The sequence below is a fragment of the Acomys minous genome (assembly GCF_964271855.1).
Source record: "Acomys minous genome assembly, chromosome: 2".
Lineage (NCBI taxonomy): Eukaryota > Metazoa > Chordata > Mammalia > Rodentia > Muridae > Acomys > Acomys minous.
Window position 1 is genome coordinate 117,835,382 of NC_140484.1, and position 13,590 is coordinate 117,848,971.

Consider the following 13,590-nt stretch of genomic DNA (forward strand, 5'->3'; position numbering starts at 1 on the left):
TAGGCACATGTTTATTCATGCTTGGTTTGCAGTCGTAACATACATGTCCAGAAAAGAAGGGTGGCAGATAGGAATGCTTTGTGGCATGCCCAACTCAGTATTATAATAAGACAGGTTTACTGTAGGCTGTGTAAAAGAATAAATTGGAGGGGCTAGGTGAGCTCGCTTCATTCTCTGTGAGTTTAAAAAGAAAGACAACGGAGGAGCTGCTTAATGCCAACATTTTCTCCCCAAAGGCACCTGCCTGCCTTGCACAGCATATTTTTTTTCCCTCTGGATATTTGTAAAACTAAAGTTTCTTGTTGTTGACGATATTTGTTTGTTGTTGTTTGTTTGTTTTTTTCAGGACAGGGTTTCTCTGTGTAGCTCTGGTGGTCGGGGACTCACCTTGTAGACCAGGCTGGCCTCTAACTCAGAGATCCGCCTGCCTCTGCCTTCCCAGTGCTGAGATTACAGACGTGAACCACCATGCCGGGCTGCTAAAGTTTAGTTGAAAATGGGAGGTGGTTCGGAAAAGGCCAGTCAATACAGCAGGTGACTTGTAACTAGATAGCTCAGTACCATACATTCAAACTCAAAGACATATGAGCATGTACACACGCCGCCCTGCAGAGAGACCTTCAGACCTGGCCAGACTGTGTGATAGGCACTGTTGGGAACTAGAAAACACAAGCTGAATCATTTTCTCATTTTTGAAGCTGTTAACCTGCACTTCTACTCAGGTAATTAGTTTTATTCCTTCTCAAGTCTCTGATGGGGTTGAAGACCAGATAGTTTAGTTTTACAATTAAGCTTAGTTGTTTAGGAGTTAAGATGTTTTTAGGTCTAGATAGATGTTTTAAGTTGGTAAAGGTGAGATGTGATAGATATTGATTTACATTCAGAATTTTAGATGCACCAAGAGAGGAAAGATGTTTTCTTCAAGGCTGCCAAATACAAGTAGCCAAAAACACTATGAATGTAACATTTATATAATTCCTGATTGTTTTTCGGCTCTTCTTGATGTAGGCAGTTTATTGTATGTATGTGTAATAATTTAAATGTAAATGTAAAAAAATTAAAGCAAAACAACAACACAAAAGAAAATACAAGCTGAGGGTGGAAGTTCCCAGAAGTCATTGGATTTCGCTATTCCTGCAATAATTTTATACCTTCTACAGCTTTCCTACTATGAAGTCACTGACTTTTCAAATTTTCTCATGTTGAACTAAATTATGCTTAGCTTTGCAGCTTCCACCACTTTTGACTACACTGAAAATGGGAAGGAAATACCAGTATTTTAGAGGTTTTGTTTTTGTTTGTTTTGAAAAAAGTTAGAGACATGGATTGCCCAACAGGTATCAGCTTCACATGGCTTCTTGGTGAGGGGCGGGACTTTGTGACCACTTTTTCTTCTCCGTGCTGGGGTTGTGTCTGCCTTGAGCCTGCTCAGGACTTGTGTGGCCTGCTACAGTCTCTGTGGCTTTCTATGTGCCATCAGTCCTGTTGTGTCTGGGTGATGCTGTTTCCCTGGAGTCATCCTACCCCTCTTCTGCATAGATCCCTGAGCCCTGAGGGGAGGGGTTTGATGAAGACATCCCGTTTAGGATTGAGTGCTACAAAGTCTCTCAGCCTTTGGGCATAGTCCAGCTGTGGGTCTTCATGATAATTTCCATGTAAGAAGGAGGGTTGGGTAAGTCGCGGATCTGCGGGACTGCGGTGTGTCCTCTGGAGACACTTTACTGCTCTGTCCCTGCAGCAGAGTAACAGTAGTATGGTTTCCTTAGGCTCATGATCTACCTAGTTTCGGGTTCTTGGCCCCTTTAGCAGTTCGAGATATGGGTTCCATCTCATAGATCAGGCTTTCAATGTAATCTAAAAAAAAACTGATCGATTAACATTTGTGTCACAATTGCACCACTATATCTTGCAAACAAGTTGCTGTTGCAGGTTACAGGGTTTATGGTTGTGTGATATTGATGGTTACTTTTTTTCTCCAATAGTGTGCAGAGTGCCTCCTAGGACCAGGACCAGGACCAGGAGTAAAGCTTCTAGTTAGGTGCTAGCTAGAGTTCAAATTTTCTCTAAAGTAAAATACAACTTTTAGAGATATCAAGCAAAAGTTCATTCAAAAACTGCTTGGTTCTTGAAAGATTAAATTTGATTTATCTGGAAAATTCACATTAATTTGGATTAATGGCACTTATTTAAATTCCATCTGCCTGAACTTTGCAATAGTCTTTGCTGAAGTTCTGTTTATAAATGGTCATGTCTTCCAAAAACCACTGCTCATATATTTAAAATACATGTTTACGTTATCCCGTGTCTTGTAACTTTTAACTTGTCTCATTAACTATGCTACAAGATAAGAATCTTGTCTTATTGATTTATACTTTTATGCTTGACATTGCAGAAAAGGACAATTTAATTGACGTTAATATGCTTGATGAGTCTATCAGTTAATAGTTTATAAATCACTATAATTAGGTATCTTGACATTAGGAGACGTCACAGAAGTTGAAAACACTTCACATAATATTTTAGGAGTTGCTTCTTATGCACAGTGGAAGTTCTAGAAAGCTAGAGTTCAGTTTGCAGCAATTTCAAGTCCGCTGTGGCTTACACTTGATGAATCACAGGGCAATCAGACCTTCTTTTCAAATATCATTTTTCTGTGATGTTTTCACATGCTTTGTTTGGCTGTAAGATTTGGATGAATTTTAACTTAAAAAAAAATATTAGGAAGCAAATACAAGTGCTCGGGAGCGATTCGATTGCCCAAGAATTTGAAAAGCCCCAAACACTCTTCAAAATAAGCCCATCCTAGTTCTTCAGCACACACCCTTCCTGGAAGAGCAGACAGAGGGTGACTCTCACCCTCATGAAATGTAAAGCACCCAGGGACAGCAACATGTGAGGACAGAGCTTGGCCCAGGAAGCTGGTGTCTATAATCTCATGGCGGAATTATTTCCCGTGGGGAAAGTTTCACGAACACAGTTACTCACTGGTCCGATCCCAACCGTGCAAGTACGTTTCCAGAATCAATCACCCTTAAGCTGTTCCACATGTGCTTGTAAATATTCATGTAAAGTCCTCTGTAACAGGGGCCCTCCTTGTCTCTCTGCTGAGAGCAAAGGTGCAGGAAGGTGTGGCACACTCTGTGCTCTCTGTGCCACGGGGACAGGTCATTTAGACTCAGCCGTGTGCAGACAGACTCCTTCCTATTTGTAAGACTGAGATAAAAGCTCTCGCCTGTATCATAAGTTTGTTGCAGAGAAGAAATGAAAGTGCGTGGGCAACATTTAGGGCAAAGTGCCAGGCATATGGTAAGCATCCAGTAAAAATCGTCACACTACTGTAGGGCTGGTGGGCGAAGCCTTGCCTTATAAGCATAGGGACCTGAGTTGGGATATGTAGAGCCCACATAAAGTGAGGCACAGCAGCATGTATCTATAATCTTAGCTCTGGGGAGGCAGGAATAGGAGGAGGCTGCATGGGCCAGCTGTCCTCTGACTACCACATGTGTTTCCTGATGTGTGGATTCATACACGAAAATACATGCACACACACACAGATTAAAAAGTATGAGTGATCATTAACATTATCTTCAAAGTCGTATTATCAGGGTGAAAGGAGTATTAAAGTTATTGAAACCAGCCGCTCATCCAATAATTTCTACCCGCTGCAATTTTCCCACCAAGGAGTCTGGTTTTTGAGACTTTGTCCCATTGAGTTAAATAATGCTGATGGGCGTGGCTTTTGCCATTGGTGACCACACAGAGCAAGTGTAGACCCTTTCCTCCTCGCAGCCTGGGGTAAGGCGGAAAACCCCTCAAAGCATGGCTATTCCCTCATTTCCTTGGAACGTTTCCTGTCTTGCTCTGAATGTTTCATGGCATCTTTTTCCTTCCCCTCAACACCAACGCTTTGGAAAGACTCTCCTATAGATGTGGTTTGAACTCCATCCAGTCCCTCTTTTCTCTTCAGCACCTGGAGTTCATAGTGACTTGACAGCTCTGCCAACTGCAGCGTTGCTGGCTCCTGGAGTCCAAAGCTGACAACAGAGAGAAACAGTCAAACTGACCCCCTTTGTAGAACTCTCTAGAATCGTCTGATCACAGCGCTGCTCTTAACAGAAACTTTCTCCTCGAACTCTTGCTGGACCTTTTGTGAAACACACACTGGCATCTTTATCTCTGCTTTACTGGTGAGGAAAATGGGTCTTTGAGAGTGACTTGCCCAGCATCCTGTCATGTGGTGGAGTCAGGATTTGTCATGACTGTCTTCACAGTCCCTGCACTCCAATGCCAGGCTTGTGAACAAAGCTGTGTGACTGTGGGGGTAGAAATAAACTCTTAGACGGGTTAATATTACTGGGCACACTTTATGCAAAAGTCCTATTTGTGAAAATGAGAAGAAATACAAAACACAGCCCTTCTCCCGGTAAGGAAGATTTCAATGTAACACACACATAAGACATAGCAACACAGCAAACTGATAGATAACAGCAAACCATGTTTCATATTTGGACATAACTCCTAGCTTTTCTCTTTAAGATCATCTTTGGACATATAAATATAGATACATGGTGGTGGCAACACAGGTGTAAGGGCAGATAGTGATAAAGACGTGTAGAAGGAAGTACCAATGGGGGATTTCTCTGCGTTGATGCACAGGGATGTGGTAAGCCTGAGGCATAGACATTGGGAGCAAAAAATCAGAGTCTGAGGAAAAAGTAGAAGTGGAGAGAAAAAAGTCCATAGGAAGAGGAGCTGGGAATGCAGCCCAGTTGGTAGCGTACTTGCCCAGAGCCACAGAGCCCGGATGCGGGGCCCTCACACTTCGTGGACCAGATGTGGTAATGCTAACCTGTCTTCTGGGCACCTGGGAGGCATAAGCTGAAGGATCAGACAACGTCAACATTGTTCTCAGCTACACAGCGAGTTCAAGGCTATCTGGGCTACAAGAGACAGTCTCACAGGAAGGAGAAGGGGGTCAGAGAGAAAGGCGCATGCGGGTACCTCAACTATAACTAAAGGAGAGTAAGGCTGTGGGGGAGACAGCTTCAGCTCTTGTGGTTCTGGAGTCCCTGCAAATGAATCACAAAATGGTCTTAGCCTCTAAGTCGTCCCATCAGTCACATTTATAAAATAGTGTCCTCACGAAGACCGCCGGGCGGTGATAAACTGAAGCAAGATAGCCTCCTAAGGGCAATGTCTCCTCTCTCTTCCTGTACAGGCTGTGGGCTGCGACAGACAGCTGGGAAGCAACGCCAAGGAGGACAACTGTGGCGTGTGCGCGGGGGATGGCTCCACCTGCAGGCTGGTGAGGGGTCAGGCCAAGGTGCACCTGTCTCCTGAGAAAAGTAAGTTTTGAAACCTGCTTCCGTGTTCTCTGCTCCTACCAGAACGACATATTCCTAACGCTGAACTCGTCTGGGTGGGATCAACTTTGGCCAGTTCTCAGAAAGCCAAGTTTCTTTTTTAAATTATTATATATATATTTTCAATTTTCCCTCTTAAAAGAACGTATCTTAAAAGAACTTCAGCATGTCACACTGATTTCAAATGTAGCTTTCAGGCATTCTTTGGCTTTGATTTTACTTGAGTTGTTGAAGCAATGCTTCTGAAGCTGTATTTATTCAGATGTTTTGTCTTCTCATTTTGGTAATGTCTCTCTTTAATTCCCAGGGGCCAACTGTATGTGTTAATGGCCAGCTGGTGACTCCTTTATGCTTTGAAGGACATAACATCTCTGTCCTGGTCACTCAAAACCATTGTCCTATAAAAGTACCCACAGGGGAAAATAAACAAATGTAGCTATGCTCCAATGAAACTTAATGCAAAATAAATAATAAGCTGCAGGCTGAAGTTGAGCCCCAGGTAAGGGGCTTGTGGTGATTTTGAAGAAGAGAATATTCATACATGTTTTCTGATCCTCCGGAACTAGGGTTACAAACACTGTGAGCCATCGTGTGGACACTGGGGGCTGAGCACAGTCCACTGCAAGGGCAGTAAGTGAGCTTAGCCACTGAGCCGTTGCTCTGGCCCCATTTTTAAAAATTTTATTTAATTAGTTTAATCAGATTACATCTCAACTGTTTTCCCTTCACTTGTATCCTCCTGTTCCTCCCTCCCTCCCGCTTTTGCCTTATTCCCCTCCCCTAGATCTGTGACTGAGGGGGGACCTCCTCCCTCACTATATGGTCATAAGCTATCAAGTCTCATCTTGGTAGCCTGCTTACCCTTCCTCTGAGTGCAACCAGGCCTTCCCCACTTCAGAGGAAGTGGTCAAATATGGGGCACCATAGTTTATGTCAGAGTCAGTCCCTGCTCTCCACACAACTGTGGAGAATGTCCTGTCCATTGGCTAGATCTGAGTAGGGGTTCAATGTTTACTACATGTATTGTTATTGGTGGCCCCATTTTTGTTGTTTCTTGTTTTCTACCTTAAATTGTCTATTAACTTTAGTGTCTGGTTGTTCTACAAGGTTAGGATCTTATTTAATCCTCAGTTGAGGTAACTACTATAGGAATAGAAGAGAGGAGAAGGGGGGACAAATGAAGGGGAATACAAGAAGGAAGCAGGGAGGCCAGGAGGCAGGGAGGCCAGGAGGCAGGGAGGCCAGGAGGCAGGGAGGCCAGGAGGCAGGGAGGCCAGGAGGCAGGGAGGCCAAAAGGACATGATCATCCAGGAAGAGGAAACATAAAGTCTAGGTATGATGTACTACTAGAGAAAAATCTGACACCTTGCTTGCATTTTGTTTTGTATATTTGCTCGTTTGTTTGTTGGAGACAGGGTTTTGCTGTGTGGCCCAGGCTAACCCTTGTGAGGCCTCCTGAGTGCTAGGATTCTAGGGATGCTCCATTATACCAAACAAGTCAGGATTTATTAAGTTCCTACTCATTCGCTGCTCAGAGCTAAATGTACACTGAAAAGTAGACAATAAGACAGAGTGGTGTTCAGTAGTCAGCCATAAAAGCTGTCACCAGACAGCCATCAAAATAATTTAGTCACTGGAACAACTGGGGAGGTCACTTACAAGGACGTTCTGGAAGCAGGGAGTTCAGATAGGAAGCTACTTTTAAACACCCAAGGGCCTTGGTCTGAGGGAGTGTGGCTAGAGATGGTGAGGATGGAATACTTGGAAGACTATTTAGGAGGAGGAATTCTGGATTGGAGTTTGTGGTTCTTTGAGTAAATACTATAGTAAGAGACATGGGGATGAAGCAACATTTTTGTTTGTTTTTGTTTTTCGAGACAGGGTTTCTCTGTGTAGCCCTGGCTATCCTGGACTCGCTTTGTAGACCAGGCTAGCCTTGAACTCACAGAGATCCACCTGCCTCCCAAGTGCTGGGATTAAATGAGCACAAGCAGCTGTTGTACTCGTTTGTTCTTCTGAGATCAGGCATCCACAGAAAGGAGGTGTCTATCAAGGGTAAGAGCCCAGCTCCCTGCACTAATATTATCTCCCCAGATAGCCAACCCCTTTGCATCATTATGACGTTTTCCAACAGCTATTGAGTGTATTTTGGTATTAGACAGAGGTTGGTTCAAAACATGCCAGCCCATCATGGCTGATGGGAAGATGGCCTTAGGGAAGATGCCCTTCCTTTGTATTCAGTCATGAATGTAGGTAGTCCACCCAAAGAGAGCACTGCAGAACATGGAGATGCCACAGGTTGCATTCTGAGGAACTCCATCATTTAATCAGAGAAGAGGAGCAGGTAGATTAATACAGAATTTAGCAAGAGTGGAGTCACAGAAGCCAAAGGAACCAGTCATCTCAAGGAAGTCATGGTGAGCTCTGCCGAATGCTCTTGCGAAGATGGCTACAATCTAGGACACACACACACATGCACGTACGCACGCACGCACATGCACACACACATTTAAGTTTTGGCAGTTTGAAGATGATCTGTAATATTCATAGCGACATAGTGGATTTTAGATACATACGTGAGTCGAAGGTCGGTGAGAACGGGTAGAGAAGTCTTCCAAGGATAAGGAGGGAGCGAATTCAAAACTGGAGAACGCAGTGGAAAGTTATATGCGTTCCATCCTCTTGGTCCTGATTGGCTCTTTTTTAGGTGGAAAAGTTGGTCACAGAGAATAAGGACAGTGAGATGTGTTCACTAGGGGGAAAGAAGGTGGAACTCACTAACGACAGCAAAAACGTAGAAGGATCATGGTGCGGGCCAGGTCAGGTTGGCAACCGAATTCATGGAGGCTCCATTCCATAGACTTCATGAAGTAGGTGACCCTGACCGCTGGTGTGCCCAAAGGAATGCGCGCGTTCCAAATCTCAGGAACCCAGATTATAAGCTTTAGGGTTCTATGTGTCCTCTGAGATGAAGTCTGGACTGATGGTCAAGGCTAGGGAAGCTGCTCTCCTGCTCTGCAACATCTCCCAGGACTCAAGCACATCTCTCTCCTTATCCTGCGACTGTGAATTTGTCTTCATGGCTACAGAGTTGAACAGTTTGACATCATATCCACCCACAAGATAAAAAGAGATGGTAGGAAAGGCTTTCAGTTCGGTGTCCTTTATTTTATTCAGAAATGGAAGTCATCCCCCAGGACTGATGTGTCACTGACCAGAACTGTAGCACGTGACACGATTGCTTTTGGAGGGTGGTAGAAACCAAGTGCTAAAGCATCTAGCCCATTGTTATCACTGGTACCAAGACAACAAATTACTTCATGATTATCAAAGTTTGCTTCAGATGTATGATGTCATCTCATTTCACTAAGCCTTTTGCATTTCCAGCTTTGATATTGTCAAACCCATTTTACAGAGGAGGATATTTAAAGACCAGAGATGTGAAGAAATGTCTCACAAAATTAATTCTAGAAAATAGCTTAGAAAGGATTTTTTTTTCTTTTTTTCCCCTCCTTTATTAATTTATTCTTGTTACATCTCAATGGTTATCCCATCCCTTGTATCCTCCCATTCTTCCCTCCCTCCCAATTTCCCCTTATTCCCCTCCCCTTTGAGGGCTGCTGATGGGTGTGGGAGAAGGATCACATGAGAATGGAGTCAGGGTGGGGGGGGAGCAAACTTGGAGGAAGAACGCAGATCACACAGTTTGAAGAGACAGACTGTACTGTGAAGGCTGGTTCAGGAAGGCTCCTGGTGAGAACACTAGCACAACCAAACAGGTCCACTCACCTTGCTAGGAGGCACCTAGAGTGAGGTGGCTTTTTAAAGGTTTGAAAATTCATCATAGAAGACTTTGTTTTTATCAGACTCCAGAGGGGGGGGGGGAGGGAGAGAGAGAGGGAGAGGGAGAGGGAGAGGGAGAGGGAGAGAGAGAGGGAGAGGGGGGAGATTATGAGTAAAGTATGGAGAGGAGGTCCTGAAATGGAAAGGACACAGGATGGAGTGTTGTGTTAGCTTAAGGGGCCTGCCTACCAGGGCATTATTCTTTGTATGTATATGCAGCCTGTGTACATGTTCCTGTGAGTGTGTACATCCCAATGTGTGCACATGCGTGTGGAGGCCAGAGGTCATCATCGAGTGTCTTCCTTCATCGCTCTTGATGTTTGAGATAGGGTCTTTCACTGACCAATTCATCTAGGACGGCTGACCAATGAACCCTAGGATGTGCACCTGTCTGCAGGCCCAAGATGAGAACACTGGCGTGGGTCACAGTGGCAGGTTTGGGTGCTGGGGATCTTAACTAGGGTTCTCATACTGTGTGGCAAATGTTTTTCTGACTGAGCCGTCCACAGATTCTAGTCTCCCACTTTTGTGAGATCCTCTCTCCGTTTCTCTCCCTTTAGGTCTAGGTCTCAATCTTCCTGCCTCTCCCTCCATCCTTTCCTCCCTCCTTTCCCTCCTTCCTTTCCTCCCTCCCTCTCCCTCCATCCTTTCCTCCCTCCCTCTCCCTCCATCCTTTCCTCCCTCCCTCTCCCTCCATTCTTTCCTCCCTCCCTCTCCCTCCATCCTTTCCTCCCTCCCTCTCCCTCCATCCTTTCCTCCCTCCTCTCCCTCCATCCTTTCCCCCCTCCTTCTCCCTCCATCCTTTCCTCCCTCCTTCTCCCTCCATCCTTCCCCCTCCCTCTCCCTCCATCCTTTCCCCCTCCCTCTCCCTCCATCCTTTCCCCCCTCCCTCTCCCTCCATCCTTTCCCCCCTCCCTCTCCCTCCATCCTTTCCCCCCTCCCTCTCCATCCATCCTTTCCCCCCTCCTTCTCCCTCCATCCTTTCCTCCCTCCCTCTCCCTCCATCCTTTCCCCCTCCCTCTCCCTCCATCCTTTCCTCCCTCCCTCTCCCTCCATCCTTTCCCCCCTCCCTCTCCCTCCATCCTTTCCTCCCTCCCTCTCCCTCCATCCTTTCCCCCCTCCTTCTCCCTCCATCCTTTCCTCCCTCCCTCTCCCTCCATCATTTCCCCCCCTCCCTCTCCCTCCATCCTTTCCTCCCTCCCTCTCCCTCCATCCTTTCCCCCTCCCTCTCCCTCCATCCTTTCCTCCCTCCCTCTCCCTCCATCCTTTCCCCCTCCCTCTCCCTCCCTCTCCTCCCTCCTTCCTCCTCCCTCCTCCCTCCATCATTTCCCCCCTCCCTCTCCCTCCATCCTTTCCCCCTCCCTCTCCCTCCATCCTTTCCTCCCTCCCTCTCCCTCCATCCTTTCCCCCCTCCCTCTCCCTCCATCCTTTCCTCCTCCCTCTCCCTCCATCCTTTCCCCCCTCCCTCTCCCTCCATCCTTTCCTCCCTCCTCTCCCTCCATCCTTTCCCCCTCCTCTCCCTCCATCCTTTCCTCCCTCCCTCTCCCTCCATCCTTTCCCCCTCCCTCTCCCTCCATCCTTTCCCCCCTCCTTCTCCCTCCATCCTTTCCCCCATCCTCTCCCTCCATCCTTTCCTCCCTCCCTCTCCCTCCATCCTTTCCTCCCTCCTCTCCCTCCATCCTTTCCTCCCTCCCTCTCCCTCCATCCTTTCCCCCCTCCCTCTCCCTCCATCCTTTCCTCCCTCCTCTCTCCCTCCATCCTTTCCCCCTCCCTCTCCCTCCATCCTTTCCCCCCTCCTTCTCCCTCCATCCTTTCCTCCCTCCTCTCCCTCCATCCTTTCCCCCCTCCCTCTCCCTCCATCCTTTCCCCCCTCCCTCTCCCTCCCTCCCTTTCCCCCCTCCCTCTCCCCTCCACCCTTTCCCCCCTCCCTCTCCCTCCATCCTTTCCCTCCCTCCTCTCCCTCCATCCTTTCCCCCTCCCTCTCCCTCCATCCTTTCCTCCCTCCCTCTCCCTCCATCCTTTCCTCCCTCCCTCTCCCTCCATCCTTTCCTCCCTCCTTCTCCCTCCATCCTTTCCTCCCTCCTCTCCCTCCATCCTTTCCCCCTCCCTCTCCCTCCCATCCTTTCCTCCCTCCCTCTCCCTCCATCCTTTCCTCCCTCCCTCTCCCTCCATCCTTTCCTCCCTCCCTCTCCCTCCATCCTTTCCCCCTCCCTCTCCCTCCATCCTTTCCTCCCTCCTCTCCCTCCATCCTTTCCTCCCTCCTCTCCCTCCATCCTTTCCTCCCTCCCTCTCCCTCCATCCTTTCCCCCCTCCCTCTCCATCCATCCTTTCCCCCTCCCTCTCCCTCCATCCTTTCCTCCCTCCCTCTCCCTCCATCCTTTCCCCCTCCCTCTCCCTCCATCCTTTCCCCCCTCCTTCTCCCTCCATCCTTTCCTCCCTCCCTCTCCCTCCATCCTTTCCTCCCTCCCTCTCCCTCCATCCTTTCCCCCTCCCTCTCCCTCCATCCTTTCCTCCCTCCCTCTCCCTCCATCCTTTCCCCCTCCCTCTCCCCTCCATCCTTTCCCCCTCCCTCTCCCTCCATCCTTTCCTCCCTCCCTCTCCCTCCATCCTTTCCCCCTCCCTCTCCCTCCATCCTTTCCCCCCTCCCTCTCCCTCCATCCTTTCCTCCCTCCCTCTCCCTCCATCCTTTCCTCCCTCCCTCTCCCTCCATCCTTTCCTCCCTCCCTCTCCCTCCATCCTTTCCCCCCTCCTTCTCCCTCCATCCTTTCCTCCCTCCCTCTCCCTCCATCCTTTCCTCCCTCCCTCTCCCTCCATCCTTTCCCCCTCCCTCTCCCTCCATCCTTTCCCCCCTCCTTCTCCCTCCATCCTTTCCTCCCTCCCTCTCCCTCCATCCTTTCCTCCCTCCTCTCCCTCCATCCTTTCCTCCCTCCCTCTCCCTCCATCCTTTCCTCCCTCCCTCTCCCTCCATCCTTTCCTCCCTCCCTCTCCCTCCATCCTTTCCTCCCTCCCTCTCCCTCCATCCTTTCCTCCCTCCCTCTCCCTCCATCCTTTCCTCCCTCCTCTCCCTCCATCCTTTCCTCCCTCCTCTCCCTCCATCCTTTCCTCCCTCCCTCTCCCTCCATCCTTTCCTCCCTCCCTCTCCCTCCATCCTTTCCTCCCTCCTTCTCCCTCCATCCTTTCCCCCCTCCCTCTCCCTCCATCCTTTCCTCCCTCCTCTCCCTCCATCCTTTCCTCCCTCCCTCTCCCTCCATCCTTTCCCCCCTCCCTCTCCCTCCATCCTTTCCCCCCTCCTTCTCCCTGCATTCTTTCCTTCCCCTTTCTTTCCTTTCTTTGTTCCCTCTCCTCTTATCAACTGTCAGCCTTCAGAGTACAGATCCTTTGAGACTCTATTAAAATATTTGATTGCTTTTTTTTTTAATGAGGATACACCTGGGTGCAGTGGCACAGGCCTGTAATCCCAGCTCTCGTGGAGGCATAGGCAGGCTGATTTCTGTGAGTTCGAGGCCAGCCTAGTGTACAAAGTGAGTCCAGGATAGCCAGGGCTGTTATACAGAGAAACCCTATCTCAAAAAACCCAAACCCAAAACAAAACCGAAAGAATGAGGATGCAGAGTTGGGTGGGTGTGAGTGTGAAGGGGTAGATGTGAGTGTGAAGGGGTAGATGTGAGTATGAAGGGGTAGATGTGAGTGTGAAGGGGTAGATGTGAGTGTGAAGGGGTAGATGTGAGTGTGAAGGGGTAGATGTGGGTGTGAAGGGGTAGATGTGGGAGGAGCTGGTGGAAGGGTGAATATGATCACAATATAACGTATGAAATTCTCAAAAAATGAATGAAGCCTTTTTTTTAAATGTTTCTCTCTCTCTCTCTCTCTCTCTCTCTCTCTCTCTCTCTCTCTCTCTCTCGGAAAATCCATGCGTGCCTTTAAGCCCTGGATTTGTCCTTCTGGTTTTCTTTTCTTCTCTCTTCCCTTTTGTTTGTGTATGACATGTGCATGTGCTTGTACATGTATGTGTAGGTACAAGCACCCACTTGGGCGGGCATATGTATGCTAAGGCGAGAGGAAGCCTTTAGAAGTCCTGCTTTGTCATGCTCTGTATTATCCCCCTTGTGACAGAGTCTCTCAATGAACTGGAGCTTGCCATTAGGCTGCCTGTCCTCCAAGATCTTTCTGCCCACTTGGGATGCTGCTAGCTAATAATCCTGAAAGAATCTAATTTCTGTACAGGAAGGAGAACCAGGGTACTCAGGCAGATCCTTTGCAATAAGGTATGAGTGACACGGTAAGCGCTGGCATTACACTCAGCCTCTGTGCCAAGGCCAAGGCCAAGGCTAAAGGTGGCATGCTCCCATGAAAGCACGGTGCTTCGTGTTCTTCATTCTTTCTC

The 13,590-nt window shown here is 48.1% G+C and overlaps 1 protein-coding gene across 3 annotated transcripts in view; it reads left to right on the top strand.

Moving 5' to 3' along the window:
- ADAMTSL3 (ADAMTS like 3) overlaps positions 1–13,590 on the top strand; it is a 275,111-nt gene that overhangs the window by 125,498 nt on the left and 136,023 nt on the right. For 2 of the 3 annotated variants that reach the window (XM_084756348.1, XM_084756347.1), the window contains exon 7: positions 5,219–5,345. In XM_084756348.1, the coding sequence (XP_084612474.1) occupies positions 5,219–5,345 (127 nt within the window). Of the gene's footprint in view, positions 1–5,218; positions 5,346–9,077; positions 9,143–13,590 lie in introns of those variants that run through there. The other variant, XM_084756349.1, reaches the window with a different exon arrangement.